Raw genomic sequence first — 19,058 nt, 5'->3', positions numbered from 1 at the left:
GTTATTATTTGTATTGCGATAGCCTCCATGGGTCCTCGCCTCAGCCCGGCCACTGCTGTGCCAGGAGAACGCACGCCACAAAGGTTTCAGAGACCACCGAGCACACACAGTAGGAAGAAGAAACCTCGGTCAGCAGCTGGGGCCCTATCTTGGTAGGCACAACCCACACACATCAGCTAAGGAATAATGCAGCTCTCCCATGGTTTATAGCTTTATGAAAATATGCTGGAAAGGAGCTGCCCTTGGAAGAAAGCAAAAGAGAGACTAGTTCCCTCCTCAAAGAAAGCGAGCTGCCTGCAGTGAAGAGGGCAGTGAGGCCCACAGGCAGCATTCCTCAAAGGATGGGTGGCTCCTGAATCCTTAAGTGGATTCTTCCAGACATTGTGAAATATTCATACCTTGAGGGAAGATTAGTTTTCTTTTCTGACAGTCATAATATAGGCTCTTCCCTAAACACGTTCATGAAAAGAGGAGCAGCTCTATTTGCTGACATTGTCTTGCTGTGTCCTTGTCTCTTGCCTTTTATTTAGATTGCAAGTTCTTTAGAGCAAAAACTGTCTTTCATCCTCTTTGCATGGTGTCCAACATAAGGGGATATTCTCCATGACTAACGCAGGAGGGTAATACAGATAACGACATTTCATGGCCAGGGGCATACAGAGGTTATCACTACTACAAACTGCAAACAAAACTGCAGTTAAACCTCTGACAAGCTCAGATGACCTCCTGCAAATCTTACTACGATGGTTTGAGGTGCAACTGCAGAGCTCAAGAGTGATCCTCCTTGAACAGTAAGTGGTCACACTGAGAGTGGCAAAAGATTGACCCCCCCACAACCAAAGCTCCCACAAGCCACTGACACAAATTTCAGAAAAAGAGTACTTGTCTGGAACTCAGTACATCGTTAAAGAAGTGTTGGTAGGATGAGGATGAACCTTCATCCACCTCGAGCTAGTTGAGAAACCAGTTCAGCCAACTGTGACCACGAGGAATCCACATTTGCTAAATTCAGATCTGTCCTTGAGGAAGGTAAAATCAGGACTAAGCAAAGGCAAATGTAGGAACTAAAATGACGCTTTACTCCTACTGAAGGGGAAAAGTGCTCCGGCACTCTCATGCACTATGGAAGGAGGGCACGTTGAAACCAGGGCAGTATTAATGAGAGAGCGCAGAGGCCAGTGGCTGAGTAGAAGGGCATCAGGCAGGAAACCAGGCAGGAAGAGGTGACAGGGAGGTGGAGGCAGCCAGAGCAGCAGCACTACTCCAACCAGCCCCAGTCCAGCAGGCAGGGAATCTCCTTTTGCTTTCTCATCTCTCAGAAGAGTAAAACCATGGAATCCACCTTCTGTGTAAATATCAAGCTATCCCACACTTCTAGTAAGACAACAAAAACGAGTGGGGAGGTGAGAGGTGGTGCATCATAGAAATCAAAGACTTAAGAACTGTTTGTTGGCAGCAGAAGCCAAAAGCTTTTTAGAGGTCCTTAGGAGAGACAGGAGAGGACACATCCCCCAGAAGATGGTTCATCTGCCTGCTCTACCTTAAAACAGTGCAACCTTTCAAACCTCTAGCAAGCCATATTAACTAGGCCACAATCCTTCTCCCTCAGGCCTTGCAAAACCCAGTAAAGTCATTATTGCCCAAAGGGTGCACTACACACAGATGTGTTCAGCTATTAATGGGTTTTGCAACTATTTTCTGTCTAGTAAGATAAATGATGAACAGAATGAGCACGCCCTTGGGTTTGACCAGAATGCTGTTGAGAAGAGGAAAAAAGCTTTCTGAAAGACAGAAAGAAGAGTGATCAGGTGCTGGGGAGAATTGTGAAGCAGTGATCTTCCCGTGCAAGCCTGCACATTTCCAGTACTGATATGAATCACATGGCTGATGCTTCACTCAGCCACGTGGCTGACAGTCTGATGGTCTGTGGATACAAGCTTGATGCAGAAGTCATTGTACAGGGCGGTACCTCCAATCTACTGCTCTGACTGGAAAAAAACCCAGCAGACTCCCTGTCAGGCACGGTGAAGTTTGTATGCCTCCTTCTATGGCCTTTTTTCAGTTTTATCAGTTTGTCTGAAAACTCATTAACTTCCCCTGGCCACCGTTACACTTGTTGCTTAATTGCTACTCATGATGAAACCAGGCCATGGAGACCACAGCAGATTTGTTACCTCTCTAGGTTAAACCTTTACTACTGTGAAGTTTTCAGGACTGGGTAGGACTATGTAGTGCTGGCTGGTAGCAACTCTTCTAGGACACCGTTTAAGCAGCCTTGGCTGCGGTAGACCTCTATTGTACTAACAGCCATTAACCTGAGCTGACTTCTTACAATATTGCTGTCTTGCAGGAACAAAGAGAAACATATCTAAAGAATTATAAAAAAACCCAAAACACCCAAAACACTACATTGAAGAAATATACCCAGGGCTTTGGGACTGCCCTTGAGCAACCCTCACAACTAGTGGGCTTTTCCAGCCCTGCTCTCCTTTTCCACATGGAGGCTGGCAGGGGAGGCTGCCTCCACAAGGGAAACAACCAAACCGTTTGTTGATTCTACAGTGCCTGGTTTCCCATGCAGCTTCTGCACTGCTGGAAAGGACCAGTGGAAACTGCTATTAAATTTAGCTTCTATGGCTTCGTATTTGCCTTCTGCAAGTATCAGTGCCCACAGAAAGCATGAGGCGAAGTGCACGGAAAGTACTGCTCAATGAACAAATGAAACAAAATGCAGAAATCAAGAACGGACTTTGCCCACAATTGCTCCCTTCCCCAAATCATTCCAAGTGGGATGAATGTAGAGCAAAGAACACCATAAACCATACATCAGCAATGCAGTTTTTAACTTTGTGGTGTCACTAAGAAAAATGAGGAGCCACTTCCATCACAGGGCTTCCATCGGCCTCTGCTTCTGCACTTTAAGGGTGCCAGGCACGATGCTTGCATAGAAATCCTTGCAGCTGGACTTCACCAGGAGGCTCTGGCCAGCGGCTGGACTGAAACTGCAGGATTGAGAGCAGTTACAATTGCAATATTATTTGTACCATCTCCTTTGGTTCAGAACACGTCATTATTAGCGGCTGTTTTGTGGGCCCTCTTCCATGTTAGTCCCTTAAGACAGGCTTCACTGCCATTATGTTTTTTCCTATTTAGCTTTCATTTAGGAAAACTGAAAATCACTAAAAGGAGAATGGCTGCCAACACTGACCTTTATTTTCACCCAAAGACACAAATCAACTAGGTGCGACACACTTTCATTCCCTTTTTCCGTCTTTTCTTTCTTCTACCAAATAAATATTTTAAGGTAATGAACATCAGCTCAGCACTGAGCCTGTAAAGAAACACACACGGGAGAGAAATTAGTCACTATGCTAACAGTTCAACATTATAGCAGTAAAAACATATGAATATATTCAAAGGTTTCAATTTTACAGTATTTGAAGCGCAACAAGTCATTTAACAACCAAAAATGTTTGAAACCTCCATCTGACCCACCAGCAATGTTTCAAAGCAACGCCAAGCTCACAGGGAGCAATTTAACATCATTCTAGAGGGGACTTTCTGGCATAAAGAATAAAATAAGGCAGTGCACAATGTGGCTTGGTATTTTAAATTCTTAAAAATAGTATTTGACAGTATTGTTATGAAAACAAATGGAAGATGGAAGGGGCTGGGGAGAGGAGGCTGGGAGAAAGGAAACAACCCACAAGGCCAGCTGGTCTCTTGTGAAAATATCGACTGAATTGCAGCATTTTGGAATTGCTGATAACACTGTAAACAAATAAGGTAACTGTTTAAAAAAAAGGTGACTGTGTGCACAATCCAGGGCTTTTCATAACTCCCTCATTAGCTGACGGATTCTTGAATAAGCATTCTTTTTTTATTTCCCTTTTTTTCCACCCAACTGAGTAAAACTATTTGGCCAAACACCAAGCTGTACTACTAACACTCATCTCCAGGCCTGCGCATAGCTCACTACTTCAGCTAGGGATGTCATTTTTCAGGACTGACATAAGCTATAGCACAGGAACGATTCTATCGCCTTAAACATCTTCTTCTCAGGCAGGGACAGGTCTGTAGGCACAATGCCAGGTCCTGCGGGGAAGACCGGGTCTTGAGCCCCTCCAGTTGCAGCACAACAGTTGAAGTAGACGGGTGTGATGAGTCACGCTGATGCAAGATGGTGGCACTGCCTCCGATGGGTAGCTTCTGTGAGGGATGGCAAGTCAGAGCTCAACAGAAAATGCTCACCTCAGACCCTTCGCTGAGGAAAAGGCACATGTTAAAAGCAGCCACAAAATACAACATCCAACTGACGGGGGCTTCAGTGGGGAGGTGGCTCCTACTCGCCCCTACTCCTCCCAGCCCAAATATTTTCAACATGGTAATAAAGAGCATCTGCCTTAATGAGAGAAATCACGTGAATGTCCCTGGCCTGCTGACACAGCAGAACAGTTCAGCAACGAGCAGCTGTACTGACTCGCACGTGAATTGACCTCACGCTGGCTGTTCAGCCAAGCCAGTTCTCCAAATTCAATGCATCTGAGAAATTAGTGAAATTCAGTTTTGTGTAACAGGAAAAAAAGGCATTTAAGAAGGTCTGGTTTGTGACATTTTCATACAGACACGGTTCCTGGTTTCCACGTCACCTCTTACATACACACACACTCAGTAAGGAGACATTTATTCCATTATTTCTGTTTTCAAATTTTTGGTACAAAGTTTATTTTCAGAAGTTCCCACATGATCCTTTCTTCTACCAGCGTCTTTTAGGATTTTTTTTTCCTATCTCTGATTTATTTTCTTTATCTGTTGAAGCAAAAGCAGTAATTGCTACAGAAAGCAATAATGGCAATATTACAAATACTTTACAGCAGCATCCATTTGTCTCTTTGCCTCAAAAAAATAACAAAAATAAATCCAAAGACAAGATCCGTACTGCCACAAAGGCTTAGGTTTGTACTATCCAGAAGTATGCTGCGTTCCCATATACGAGTTGTGCAAGTCCAGCACAACCTTCCAAGTTTGTGCAGAGCCTGATAAATAAGACACAGAAATATCAGTTACGTTATACTGTTTCTAAGAACTTTTACTCTGTAAAATGTTTGGTCACTCAAAGCTATAAGCTTAATCACATATCAAAGAACACAGGCAATAAAGCCCATCTTACTAGAACATATAGTATTAGGCCAAACAAAATATAAGAGGACAAAAATCTAGTGGTCACTGAAGCCTCTTCAAAAAAGGTCTAAAACAATGTTTCCATCATGTATCAGAATAAAAACGTACTGTATTAAAATTTGATTTTTTTTTTTACAAGCTGTCTTTTAATCAGTCTTCTATTTACAGTGCAGAACTTCTGCCAACTGCAGTAGTTTAACTTTGGCACAACACTAAGTTCCAATCCTTTTGAGTATTCAAGTCCTGTGTGTGTCCAAAAATTTTCTTGGTTTCACGAAAGATTAGGCCCATTCACAGTTAACCAGTTATCTTGAACTTTTTCAAGAATTGCTTCCCCTTCACCACATTGGGCAGCTACAAAGGAAAGACACTGTAAGCTATTGCATCATTCAAAAGAAACTCTTCATTCTAAACAGTGACAGTATTGTTGCTTCCTTTAACATTACATACACCAGACAGATCACACAGACGGCTACATACTGGACACCTTCTAAAAACCTTGCTGGTCGTTAGTGAATCGTCTTCCTCATACTTCAAATACATAACAATGCATTAACTTAATTTCATTTCACATGTCAAACAGGACATTTAAATATATTGCAATATATTATAGAAAATTGCAAAGCGCCATCATTTCTGTAAACGAGATCGACACCTGTTAACTCTCCTGTGCACATGAAGAGCAGTACCTAGTGCCACATTTTCTATACAAGATAAAGCCTTCCCAGGTAGGGCAACTCATTTTAGTGCATTTCTGTACAGACTGTGAGCATACATGCAGATAGCCAGCTATGCAAAATCGGAAACGCTTTCATAAGCTGGAACTGGAGGTGGGGGGAACGTTTTGAAATCCTAACGGAGCTCTTGTGGTTGATCTTTTCGTATCACAGTTCTGTCATTCTAGTGGATTCTTTAGGGAAAGTTTCATGATAGGTATGTAGTACTGAGTAAGTGTAAGGAAATACTTTCATCAATCGGGACACAAATATTAAATGTCTTAACACATTCTAAGTTATGCACAGTCCAATGTTCATATAGTAACCTTATCTTTCAATACTTGAGAAACCCCAAATCATTTTTATGCCACAGTATTATAACCGAGGATCAGTTATCCACCACTGTAGTGCTACCTGCTCTAGAATAAAAGAAAAAAAAAGGCAAAAAAGAAAACAAAACTTAAAAAAAAAAAAAAGGCCTCACACTTCCCAACAAGAGTCAAGTTGGAAGCAGAGGTAAGTACCATTGCTAACCATAGCACAAACATGAGTGCTGCAATCTGGCCAGCATGTTCCAGGCAAAGACCCATCTCGCCTCATTTCAGACATCTGTAGTGCCAGCATCTGCCTGCAAGCCACGTCTCAAGTCCGTGGAGTTTAGGGTGCAGCTTGTCTGACCAACTCCAGGCATTTAGGATGAGCTCGCTTGCATGCATTGGGTATACCGACTAGCTACGGCGTCCTGCTCAAATGCAGACATCAACATGCCTTCAGATGAATCCCACCTTAATTTGTGGAAAGTGCTACGGGACCCTCAGTTACCACTCTACATTTTACAATATTGTGTAAGTCATTTTTGCAATGACTATCCACTGAAAAAGTGCAGACGTTCTTCACTGCAGAAGGAGAAAAACCCCCAAAAGCTCAGACCACTGAACTTGAAATACTGGCTGTAACCCCCACCTGTGCTTCAAAAGCTCCCTTTTTACAAGTGGGAAAACGATATTTGAGCTATTGAGGGGATTTTTCGCTTTCTGTTAGAACTTTCATTTAAAAAAATCTTTTCCTACAGAATTTTAATATATCACCAAATCTCAGGTAACTTGACCCGTAAAGTTTGTGTCATGCTACTTGGTAAATCTACTCATCCTAGGATACCACAAGCTTGACGGAGAATACAGGCGTAACCCAGCACCGTTCAGTGCAGGGAACCGAGCCCTCTATTAGCCCTTCCCATCTCTAATTTACACGATTATGAACATTATGAACAACTCTCAACAGTTTTACTGCCCTCTGATCATTGAAACTATCTTTTCATTACTACTGACTGTAGGCAAAATTATTTTTCCAAGAAAAAAATAAATCAAAGAAAGTAGCTAGATTTCATTGCATTCTATTTTTTGCATTCAGGTTAGGGCAGGGATATTTAATATTACAGAAGCTTAAAGATTATCTTCTCTCCTTGGGAGATATGAATATAGACAGATATGGGACTTAGGTGGAGGACACAAATTGATACTGTCATATTTACAGAAGCAAATACTGATATCCAGCCTGAATACACAGTACTCCATTAAGTGCAAAATGGAGAACACTCCCCACCTTACACTACAGCTTGGTTACTCAGCAGCCAGGGACTAGTTGTCAGAGTCACTGCTGTGCTCTCATTTCAGAGGAGAACAGAGGAGGAAGAGTGTGTCTGCATCTTTGGACTTTCTGGCCTACAGGGACTGCATAAGGCCATGAATCACTTTGGGCTCCAGAAATGCTTTCTCTGCTCTGTAGAGGAGAAGGGAGTGCATTTGCCTGCCTCAAGAGTTCCTTGGCGAGCAGGATGAAAATAGGCTTTTGCCCAAAGTCAGCAAATCATACATTAGAAAAATTATTTCATATCATGCGCAGACATTGCAAGAGTTTCCTTCCCAATGACCACAGTTACAGCCAGACACCGTATTGCATATAATGTCATGAAAAAACAGTTTTTAAAATGGTACTGGACAAGGTTAAAAAAGGGAATGGCCTCATTTACTACAATGTATTAGAGATAATCCACTAAATTCTCATCATAAGGTACTAGGTATCTTTCCTCTCCTTTGCTTTCAAAACAAAGTGGAGATTTCTGTGTGCTAAAAATGAGTGATTGCAATACTTTTACTTGTTCTGTCATAACAGCAAGAGTAAAACTTGCCTTGCTTATCAACTTTTAGGTAAGTGAATTCTGCAGGGCAAGCAAAGGTCTTCAAGCTTCTGCATTTTCCCTTCTTTCCACTTCTTACAAGCCAGCACTCTTAGTTCATTCAAACCTCCAGGGAGAAATAGGTCTACCTTACTTTCTACAGCGAACACTAACCTTGGGGTCATTGAGAGGCTGATACTGGGAAGACAGCACTGGTTAAGATGGAACTGTGCTCTTTCATTGTTTTCAGAAACAAGGGCAAAACATGCCATGAAGCAGCATGATACAGTGACAGCGGATGTCTCACCCAGTTGTGACACTGCTTGCTTTCTTTTAGCCCCTCTCCATTCTGGCACAGGATTGTCTTAATTCTCTCTTTAGCCGAATTCCAGAGACAGCAGTAACTAGCATCACCAGATCAGGTACTCCTGGCAGAAACAGCAGATGAAGAGGAAAGCTCTACCTTAGCTCCAGAGGAACTGGTGCTCACAGCTGAATTCTCACACAGTGCTCCCAAGGAAAACTGCGAACAAGCCAGCTATCTAGAGGTAAGATCTGAGCAAGATCAAAGAGTTCCTTCATCTCACTGTCCATGACAGTCACTGAAGCCTGGCTCATAACTAGCTCCAACCTAAGAGGTAAAGCTCCACAGAAATACAGAAAACATACCACAGGCTCATCTACACACAGTTCTTCACTGAGCAGGGAAATGAAAACCCCACACAGACACTCACCCGAGGGTAGATGTACTTTCCTGCCCCTTCCCTCCCCACTGCCAACATAGCTCAGCCCAAGTGGCTTCCAAAACACCCTGCAGGTATGTACGCGTAAGCTGTAAGAGGGAGCCAGGCTGCAGGGGCGTGCTGCTGCTGAGCACAGCAATGCACAGCTTCGTCATAAATTACAGACACTTGGTGACATGCTTAAGTTCAGGAAGTTTCCTGTATGTAACTGGTACAATGAGAAGGCGCCATATCCTCTCCACCCACCAGGCAATTTGTTTCTCTCAAGTGACCATATAGCACACCCTGGGCACCTAGGTAAGAAGCACAGCAGCCTAAGGCTGGCTGAGATGAATCTGGGCTAACCCGCTGTTACCAGTAGCTTTGAGTTCCTACCAGACATGAGCACAATTCAGATAAAACAGACCGGCATGCTGACAGCTCTTTCCAATGCTTCTCCTGTCAGTCCTGATGCGGGAGGCCTCTGGAAGGAGTTTCCCTCTCTCCCAGTACGCAGTGCAAATATACACATGCTGTAAACCTGAAATAAACTGGTAATTAATGGACTCTGTTCAAACACAAATAACAGACAGATTATGAGCAATAATGAATGCACACAACTGCTCTCTTCAGGCTGAACCCACCCAGATTTTTCTCATCCTAGCACAACTGAAAGGCTTACAACGTGCATGTAGCCCAAAGGAAATGTGGGGATTCTGCATCTCCCATTAGCTGACCCATAGCACATGGTTTAATTTATATTTTATATTCTGCAAAGAGATGATGTTCCTCAATGGGCTGTAAATACTATTATAACCACTGGAATACATAGAACTGTAATATTTACAGCAACTGAAAATCTGCCCCAGCATACATCAGCCACCATCTCTGACCATTTTACTGAAAGATGTTGAATCCAACTGTATTTAGTCTGATAAACAATGTATTTCTTCCTCCTGTGTTTTTCAGACCAGATGTGCTAAGGCCTGCCATTGTAGCTGAGTGTTATTTAACAGAACACTGCCAAAATGGAAAACGTCCCAGTTTAATCTTATAATTAACTCAGATCTTTATTTTTCCCATCTTTTAAAGAATGTTGGATTTAATGCTATCCTAAATGCAGTCTCGGCTAACAAAAAAAAGAGATGTTTATTTGGACAGGTTGTTGGGTGGGGTTTTTTTTCTTTTGACAATTAATTCTGGGTCAACCTTAAGGATTAAGGCAACTCCAGATTTTGCTTGCTAGAGGCATATTCCCAAGGATTTTAAGGGTTTGCTTTAATATTTTTGGAAACTTAAAAATAGCATCTCTTACTCTAATAGCTTTGTCCTTTCCCACTCAGCAAGCACTGATTTTTGACCCCGTATTCCCAGCAGAGTTTGAAGCTAACGTGAGCCTTTCTTCTATCTGCTGGCATCTACAACAGCCTCACGCATCCCACTACCAGCCAAACAAGAACACCTCCCAACCACCACAAGTAGCAGTCAATGCTGGAAAGGCCAGATCCTGATCTCTCTTACACCACCTCACATCCAGAGTCACAAGCACTCCAATGACAACGTGATTTTGCTTCTCCCCCACCCCAAAATGAAAATGAGGGATTCTTGCTAGTCCTCTCTAGCACGGCTGGCCACTTTGCACCTCACCGATTTGAGTCTTGGAAGCCAGGAAATAGTTTCATCATTGAATTCCTGTCACACACCAAAAGCCATTGCCTTTTTCTTCCCAGCAATCTCAAATAGTCAGAGGAGCTCACTCTGGTAAATGGCTTTCACACAGAACATCCTCCTGCAACTCAGGCAGCCTGTTCAATCTGGGAGCAGAAGGGCAGCTACAAGTGTCCAGAGAGGAAAGTGAGTAACAATATTTTTTTTGTCAGATGTTATTCCCTTTCTTGCTTTGACCTGGGTTTCACCCGCAGTCAGGTATGAAAAACAGATCTAACATGGACTCCTCTGCTTCAGAGGACTTTGTTGGTCTTTTGACAGTTATCACAGTGAGGAAGAAAGAGTAAATCCGGATTAGGTTTTTGGAAATGTGAAAACATTAAGAAACATTTTCTCCACACTAATCTGTCTCTCATTGGTTATCAGATGCAGAAGCCTACAGAGAAGATGCTGACAGATGTGCAAAAGGAGACTGCTAGTATCCTTTCTGTTAGTGCCAACGTAAAAGCAGACAATGCTGGCAACAGCAGCACCAATTCATCAGCATCTTTTGACATCTAAATATAAAGTAACTTATCCCTAAAAAATGCAGACCAACAGTAGCAAGAACACAAACTACTCTTCCTCAGAGCACCAGTTCTCTAGAATGCCAGACATCTGCCTAAACTAACTTCTGTGCATTTGGCCCACTGTTTTTAAGTTGGTAATTCAAACTCAACTATGATTTCAATACCTTAAATGGCTTTTTTTAAAAAAAATCTTTTTAAAAGACACTTATTCAAGATGTAGAAGTTTTGTATCAGATTAAATTATTTCTAGAGTTCAGTTCAGGTAGATCAAACCACCTCTAAAAAATAAGTGCATTCAGCCCTAAGAACAATCAGCAGAGCAGTGAACTCAGTCCATCAGGATGATTCTAAGTTAAACTTGCACACGAATCATTTAACTGGGCTATTGCTGAAGAACAATTAAATACTAACATGTTTATCATTCCTAAGCATCTAAAAGCCATATAACTTAATTTTGTTTGAGAATTAAGCATCACGTCATTGCCACAACTTACTTGAAAACCCTTCTTACTAGCACCCAAAGACGCTTTTCATCTCTGTATCTGTGTATTCTTACAAACCCCTAAGCAACTCTGAACAAATTTTAGGCAGTTTCCACCTCACATTTACCTTAAAATTCAGTGTAAGATTTCAAGAAATTATTCTTTTTAGCTAGAAATATACATACTTTTCTTACCATTTCCAACAAAGGAAAGAATGCACAAGCTAAAACCAAATGTTACTATCAACTGCATCAAGTCTGTCAGGCATTTAAATTAAATTGATGTAAGATACACTGATTAAATGTAACAAAAAGCATCTTCTAGCATTAGACTCATTCAGTTAGCTCATAATTATCAATAAGGAACATTTCAGCACAAGTTCTGTAAACCCAAAACACTCTGAAGATACGCAAAAGGTGCCAATATCACCTCATTTTCTTAAACCAAGCAATCCTCACCCCTAGGTTCATTGATTCCTTTGTCACACTTTTCTCCTTCTCTTTTGTTTTGAACTCTTTCCTTAAGAAATAAACCCAGGCCTTGAAACCTTTCAGGTGAAGCGATGTTTGCAAAAAGACATCTTAGGTTTTTGTATTTTCCTCCTTCATGAGCAGGCAATGTTCTCCTACATTAACAAAAAATTGTGTTTTTTTGGAATTAAACAACATAAGGCATTTAAATATTGAGAAGCAGTCACGTCAATGATGAACATGAACCTTCCCGTTGGTAATGTGGAAGAGGAGGAGCTGAACTGGATTCGATTTATAACCCCATGTCCTAGGCTGGGCCTGTGGATGTCCATCTCTTGCAGCAAGGAAGCAAATAGTTGTTGCCTGCACAGGCAGCATCTTCCCCATGTTCTTTTAGGTGGAAGGAAGATGCTAAGCAGGTGCTTGCTAAACTGAAGGCCATGAAAAATCATTTGGCTCTTCACCATAAGATCAAACCTAATTCATAGGTTTTTGGCCCCCAAATTGCACATCAATCTGATTTTGAAAGTTTACGCTTAACATGTCGAGGGGGTTCCCAAGTATCACTATCATCCGTTTCTTCCTCATCTTCCTGATCCTCCAGCATTTCGTCTTCCTCCTCGTTCTCATCAAACAGTTCTATTCCAAGTTCTAATCTTCTTTGCCTTTCTGCAAACCACTCTCTGACCTGCTCATATCCCATGTGAGATTTGGCTACCAGTTCATCGAGGTCTTGCTCATTAAGGAATTTGTGCTTCATATAGTAGTCCTTCAGGATTGCTGTTCCAGTTTTGAATTTTATGACAGACATGCCTCTGTCCCAGCAATTTAACCTCTTGCTTCCCCGAGGCCTCCCCCGAGGCCTCCCTCTCCCCCTCCCTTTTGGTCTTCCTCTCCCTCTCTTCCTTGCAAAGCCTTGGCCATTCAGACTGTTTGCACTGGCGCTCTGGTAATAATAATACCATTTCAATCCACCATTTTTCCAGGCATAGCGAGTATCACCAAACCAGCTCACAATTTCTGATCTTGGGAGCCCAGTTTCTTCTGCCAGCTTGTTGTATTCTTGTGGAGATGGCCACTGAGTACGGACAAAGGAACTTTTAAGCATGTGCAACTGCTCTGGTGATTTTTTGCCTATTTTGCTTGAAGTGGAACACCCTGATTTTCCTCCTGCTGCTCCATCTCCCACAGATGTTTCTCCAGCCTCTTCTTTTGAGCTGCCAGCATTGCTCTCATTCAAGTCAGCTCCCTCTTCCTTTAAGACATTTGATTTCCTTCTTTCTGTAAACCAGGCATCAATCTCTCTCCTAGTCAGTTTGGTTTGGGCTCTTAACCTATTCATCTCTTCGTCAGTAAGGACAGGGTTATTAAGAAAACTTGCTTGGAGGACTTGCAGTTGTTCAGCAGTTTTCTCTTTGAATTTCTGTGGAGTGAAATCAGGAAAAGTGCTCCATGATGACTTGCTCTGTGGAGCAACTCCTGTCGGGGACTCGTTCATTTCATCACTTGAATCAATAACAATGGTGGTACATGCATCACTGTTGAGATGAATCCCATGGTTATTCTTTGAGTTTCTCTGATTGTAACGTGTATCGCTGAACCACTTTTTGATCTCTCCTTTAGTCAGGCCTGTTATTTTCATAAGTCTAACAATTTCTGAATCTTGAGGAAACTGATTTTTAAGGTAGCTGACTTTCAATTCTGCTAGTTGTTCCTTAGTTTTTTTCGCTCGGATGCCGAAGGAGTCAGGATTCATCAGTGTGGATTCATTTTTGATAGGCTGAGGGGCTGGAACCGCAGCTACTTGTTTGGTTTCTGCAACAGGCTGAGCAGTCTGAATCTGACTCTTCTGTAACTGTGTTTGGTTTGGGACTCCCGCTACAGTCAACGCTATTGGGGCTGTTACTGGTAAGGTATTCGCACCTGCAACTTGAGTAAGAACAAGTCCTGGCTGACCGACTATTTGGCATGTCTGTAAAATTGAAGGTAAACCATTGCTAGTGGCGGAAATGTGTGCTGGAATAACAGTAATTGTCTGTGGCACAGTATGCACTGTACCATTAAATTGTTTCCTCCTTGCTTCTTCCACTTCTTCCGGTGTCCAGCTCACACCATGTTTCAGACGCTGGGCAGAAAACCATATTTTAATCTGTTCCTCTGTGTACTTAGCTTGAGTGGAAAGAACAGTGATTTCCGACATGGTTGGATATGGGAATTTGTTGTAGGTGTTAAGCAAAAGAGGATTGTTATCCAAAGCAGTATTATAGGCTGGAATGCTATTTACAGGTATTAGGACTTTTGGAATCAGGTTTGAGTTCTGTGGAGCTGTAACAGCTGTTATGACCTGTGCCACCCCAGGCTGAAGAACTGGTGCTGGAGTCACTACTGCACTAGCCACATCTGCTGCGCTGCAAACAACTGAATGGCTCGCTTTTGACTCTGAAACTGCCGGTGGTGGGTTTTCTACTACTTCTTCAGAGTTTGGCTCATTTTCAGTTCCCTTTTCTTCACCAGGAATGTCATCAACTACATTGTGGAAAACAGCAATACGTTTAGTCTCAGTTTTGTTTTTCATCATTTTCATAATAGGAGTTTTGCTAATTGAGATCCCTGATGAGGGGACCTCCGAAGAGTCAGCCTGTTCAGCGTTTTCTTCTCTAACAAAACTCCCATCAAAAGTGAGATCGTTTACTGTTTGTTCAAAGATTGTCTGATTATTACGTTTCACCATGGTCAATTTAAAATTCTCCTCTCCAGGGTGGTACTTCAAATTATGTTCTGAGAGCGCATCGTATCTTTTGGTAAGGAAATTGCATTCTATGCAAACGTAGGATGAATTTAATACTACGTTGGGATGTTCTGAATCCACATGAAAAGTAAACATATTGAGATCTGGAGTTTGAAAAGTACAGTATTTACACTCGTAACCACCTTCTACTTTATTTGTATTTTTCTGATTGTCTGAATCCACACACTCGTGAACATCCTCATCGCTTGTTACGCTCTCTGCTGTAGGGTTATCTGCTGGCGCAAGTACAGGTGGTCCTTCCTCCAAGTCTGATACCATTTCTAGATCTGGATCCTGCTCGTTGGCTAAGACCATGCACGGTGTTGTTGATTTTCGTTTACTTGCCATGCCTGTTATGTGAAAACGATACTGACTGGTCAGATACAGACTTAGCTTCAAGGTCTTCTTGATTAGTAATAATGGCTTTTGGTACTTCAAGTCAGTTCTTGTAAAGTCTCAACATTTATCCCATTAGCAGCTTTTTCTTTTGTAGTGCAATCAGATTAAAAATAGTTGAGGATGAGATGTTGAGACACACTGTTTTAAAGTCCACATCCACCACCTGTAGCAAAGAAGAGACAGTGGAATTAGTTCAATGTAAAGAGTTAACTTCTATTCTGCTACATATTATGGCTTAAGGTAATTCAGTCCTTTGGGGTTCAGTCTGCCACTGTTCATCCCCTGAAACCAGCAGACCCATTCCAAGAAAAGATACTTGAAGCTAAGTTAAGAAAGGCAAAATCCAATCCCCTTCACAGAGCCTGAAATTTGTTTTAGTTCATGTCAATGCAGTGACAGGCATGAAAGACAGAATGGTGTAAAACAGGTAACTTTCAGATTGTTTCCCTTTCTTCAGAAGCCTTTTTCTTGGCACGATGCTGAGGTCAGTTGTCCAACGTAATTTTTGCAGTCTTGCCTTTGGACTGGTTTGCCCAAGCTATGAAAACTGCTCTCGACTGCCCTGTGAGTTCAAGTCCTTCCTATCACAACCTTGACCACAGTATGACATCTCCACTGACTGACTCTGTCACATCTTTCACGTCATCTTGCGAAGGGTCTCAGAAGAGGCAGGCTTAGAGCTTTTTTTCTATTGCATTATACATGCAAGTATGAACATGTGCAGAGCCTTTCTTCCAAGTCTGAAAACAGGCAAAACAATGCCTTTTTATGACTCTTTGACAGACAAAAGATGACTATCCTTTCTTCCTAGCTCCTCAAATGTCATTCTCCAATTGAAGACCAATCCCAAACCAATAAAAGTTGATTGCTAGCACATGACAATTAACTAAAATCTGTTTTCATGCCTCTATGCATTAACAGGGACACGATCGATTGTGTGAACTGTACCAGAGAGAAAAAGCATTAAAGACTGATATAGCAAGCAGAAGCCCATACAAAAATACGTATTCTCTGTTTAGAATTCCTTGTCCATTTCTAAGAAAAACTAAAGTACCACCAAATAAAGTTGAGGACTACAGAAATGCAGAGAATAAATATAATCTTAAATAGCATAGATTGGAGTGAATTTTATCCCATGGGGACCACAACTGGTCTGTTGGAAACGATGCACAAACTCCTGCAGAGGGTTATAAACTCTTTAGCGTTTTTTTTGTTTGTTTTTTTTTTTTAATAAAATCAGACACTGATTTCTCATACCAGAAATCAGATAGGTACATGAATTTTTAGACAGTGGAACATCATCTACTTCCCAAAGTGGGGGCACGCTCAAGTTCAAGGGGAATACTCAGTAGCTGTTTCAGAAGGTTTAGAAAGGGAACAGCACGTAACAGGTTAAAAACAGGCGGCCAGCTTTGCTCGTGACCATCTTAAAGGAAGAAGAGCAGTGTAAAAGGAAGAAACGCAGTTACAAGAAATGGGAAGGGGAAAAGAAATACCATTTTTCACTGTATAAGATGATTCTTTCTTTTTTGATTATGGGAGGGTAGAGGCTGTGGATAGGAAGGAAGGTAATTTTTAACTTTTAAAAAAATTTTTATTAACACATATTTTCTTTAGACGAAAGTGCTCATCCACAGCTGCCACCCAGTGCTGCTCCACAAGCTCTGCTTTTGAAACTGTGTGTGCTACCTTACTTTTGTCATAAAAATCCTCCCCAAATGTTTTTAACAGTCACCCTCTGCACTACTTCTGTGCCTACATCCAAAGTGCACAGCCTGACACGACAGGCTTTTTTTATGCCAAGGATACGGTTACATGGCATTAAGGACACTGACAATGCTCAATAAATCCTGGGTAATCATCATTCCAGGATGACAATTATTTAATAGTACTGGAGTTAAAAGATACCCTTCTTCCACCAGCTAATGTTGGCAGTCTGTAAAATGGCACAGAAGTGTAAAAGATACTTATTTTAATGTATATACAAAGTATGTATTGCAGGCCATCTCATTTATCTTTGCAGTGAGAGAACCATGAAGCACAACTAAATGGATCCATTTGTCTCAGTGTCCTGAGGGATGAGAGGTAGAGCATTATTAACCGTACTGCTTCTCTGTGGGGCTGGAGGGCTCTTGACAAAAGAAAGACAATTGCCAAGACTCAATGTTGAGCAATGCTCTTGGGGAAAGAGCTGGGTGGTATTACCTAATCCTTCTGCGATCTTGAGTAAAATTTCAGAAATGCCAGAAATGCCCATTTTCAAAAGCTACTTAACAGCAAGTTTTGCTGACTGAAGTTGCAGTTTGAGAAGTGACTGTGGTACTCAGCAATGCCTCATCCCTAGTGCAGCACATAGGATCTACACACAGGGCAGCCTGAGTGAACTTAAGGGCTTGCTGAGGGTCCCGTTCTGGGATGGCACAGAGCCCGAGTGAAAGCAACATTTGAGCAACATTTGACCTGGCACGCAGTGTTGAAGCATGCTAGAGATAAGGCTGCAGGTAATGAATAAAATGAGAAACCTGTCCAACAAATCATTAAGTGTTTTTCTCCAGTCCCCTCATTTACCCACAGCGTTCACAGTATCTGTAAGCCTACAGGTCCATATGCATCACATGCAGCCTTTTAGCTAAATCTGTATCACATACCTGTTTGCTGTGGTTCAGTGCACAGGCAGATTATCTTATCCCTCCACTGTTTACCAATGGAGCAACACCTTTCTTTGATGTAAAGAGGTCTCAGGAAAAGAAAGCTACATCTATGCTCTTCTGACTACATTATGTAGGACCTTTTTTTTTTTTTTAGAAGGATGTTGTGATTTCAAAATCCTGTTTAAGTCAGGGCTATGAAGAGCTATGACAGCATTCACTAAAATCTCAAAGCAAGATGCTTGCAACCCTTCCCAGCCTTCTTTCTTCTACAGACTTTACAGAAACCTCCGTTCCCTTCTCCTCGGTGCTAATGGGATTATTGCATCTGTAGCACTTTGCTTGGCATGTTCTCTCAGTTTACCAAGGGATTATGAAAACTCACACTCAAGTAGTTTATCAAACCAATTATGTATCACCCTTGTACTTCAGTTCCTCTAACCCACCTCTTCTGTACTTCTTCCAGGAATGCCATGTGGGACCTTGCTGTGTATCTTGACTTCAGTAAGGTTTACAACATCCCAACTACTCCAGCAAAAAATGACATCAGATCGGCTCGACATAGTCTGGTTTTGACAAATCCACCTTTTTAAAGAACTCTGTTACAATTCTCTAGGTTCTTACAGACCAATTTTTAGTAAATTCTTCCTGTATCATCCTGGGAATGAAGATCCCATTAACCGATCTGTGATTCCATATGTGTTCTCTTCCTCTTGTGCCTCTCCCTCATTTAAGACTAGGTACTACGTTTGCCAGTCTCAAGTCTGCTGAGACCTCCCCTCATTCTCCATGAATTCCTGAAGATCACTAATGGTTCAGAAATTGCTTTGACTTGTCCCTTACATAGCTCAGGGTTGAATACATGACTTAATATTGTTTTGTTTTTTTTTTTTAATCTGGACTGTATTTTTATCCCTCGCTGTTAATATTGACATTATTTGTGCAATTTGGTTTGTAATGAAATAGTCCAGGTGTTTGCTTTATGTCAAAAGCGGCATTTTTTCAATTAAAGAATCTGGAGGAAAACTTTCAATTAGTGGCACTCTTAATCTCTCAAAACATGCATCACTGCAATCTCCTTCTGTAATTTTACCTCAGATTTTCATACAATTGACATTCCTAGCAAAACCAGCCCACGAAACAGACATTTTTCCAGGAACATAAAGTGCAGACATACGTTTTTGAAGGTCCATGATCTTATCTTTGAGCACGCAATTGCTCAGGACACTGCTCTTCAGA

At 41.7% G+C, this 19,058-nt stretch overlaps 1 protein-coding gene across 10 annotated transcripts in view; it reads right to left on the bottom strand.

The window, feature by feature from the left end:
- The window catches only part of ZHX1 (zinc fingers and homeoboxes 1), a 35,472-nt gene that overhangs the window by 2,066 nt on the left and 14,348 nt on the right, over positions 1 to 19,058 (bottom strand). For 3 of the 10 annotated variants that reach the window (XM_075743373.1, XM_075743371.1, XM_075743372.1), the window contains one exon: positions 11,219 to 15,334. In XM_075743373.1, coding sequence (XP_075599488.1) covers positions 12,496 to 15,120 — 2,625 coding nt within the window. In that variant the 5' untranslated portion in view covers positions 15,121 to 15,334 and the 3' untranslated portion in view covers positions 11,219 to 12,495. Of the gene's footprint in view, positions 1 to 3,208; positions 4,265 to 4,708; positions 10,628 to 11,218; positions 15,335 to 19,058 lie in introns of those variants that run through there. The other 7 variants (XR_012833712.1, XR_012833714.1, XR_012833715.1 and 4 more) reach the window with 7 other exon arrangements.

Source organism: Balearica regulorum, chromosome 2, assembly GCF_011004875.1.
Source record: "Balearica regulorum gibbericeps isolate bBalReg1 chromosome 2, bBalReg1.pri, whole genome shotgun sequence".
Lineage (NCBI taxonomy): Eukaryota > Metazoa > Chordata > Aves > Gruiformes > Gruidae > Balearica > Balearica regulorum.
This window is presented reverse-complemented; position numbering and strand designations above follow the sequence as displayed.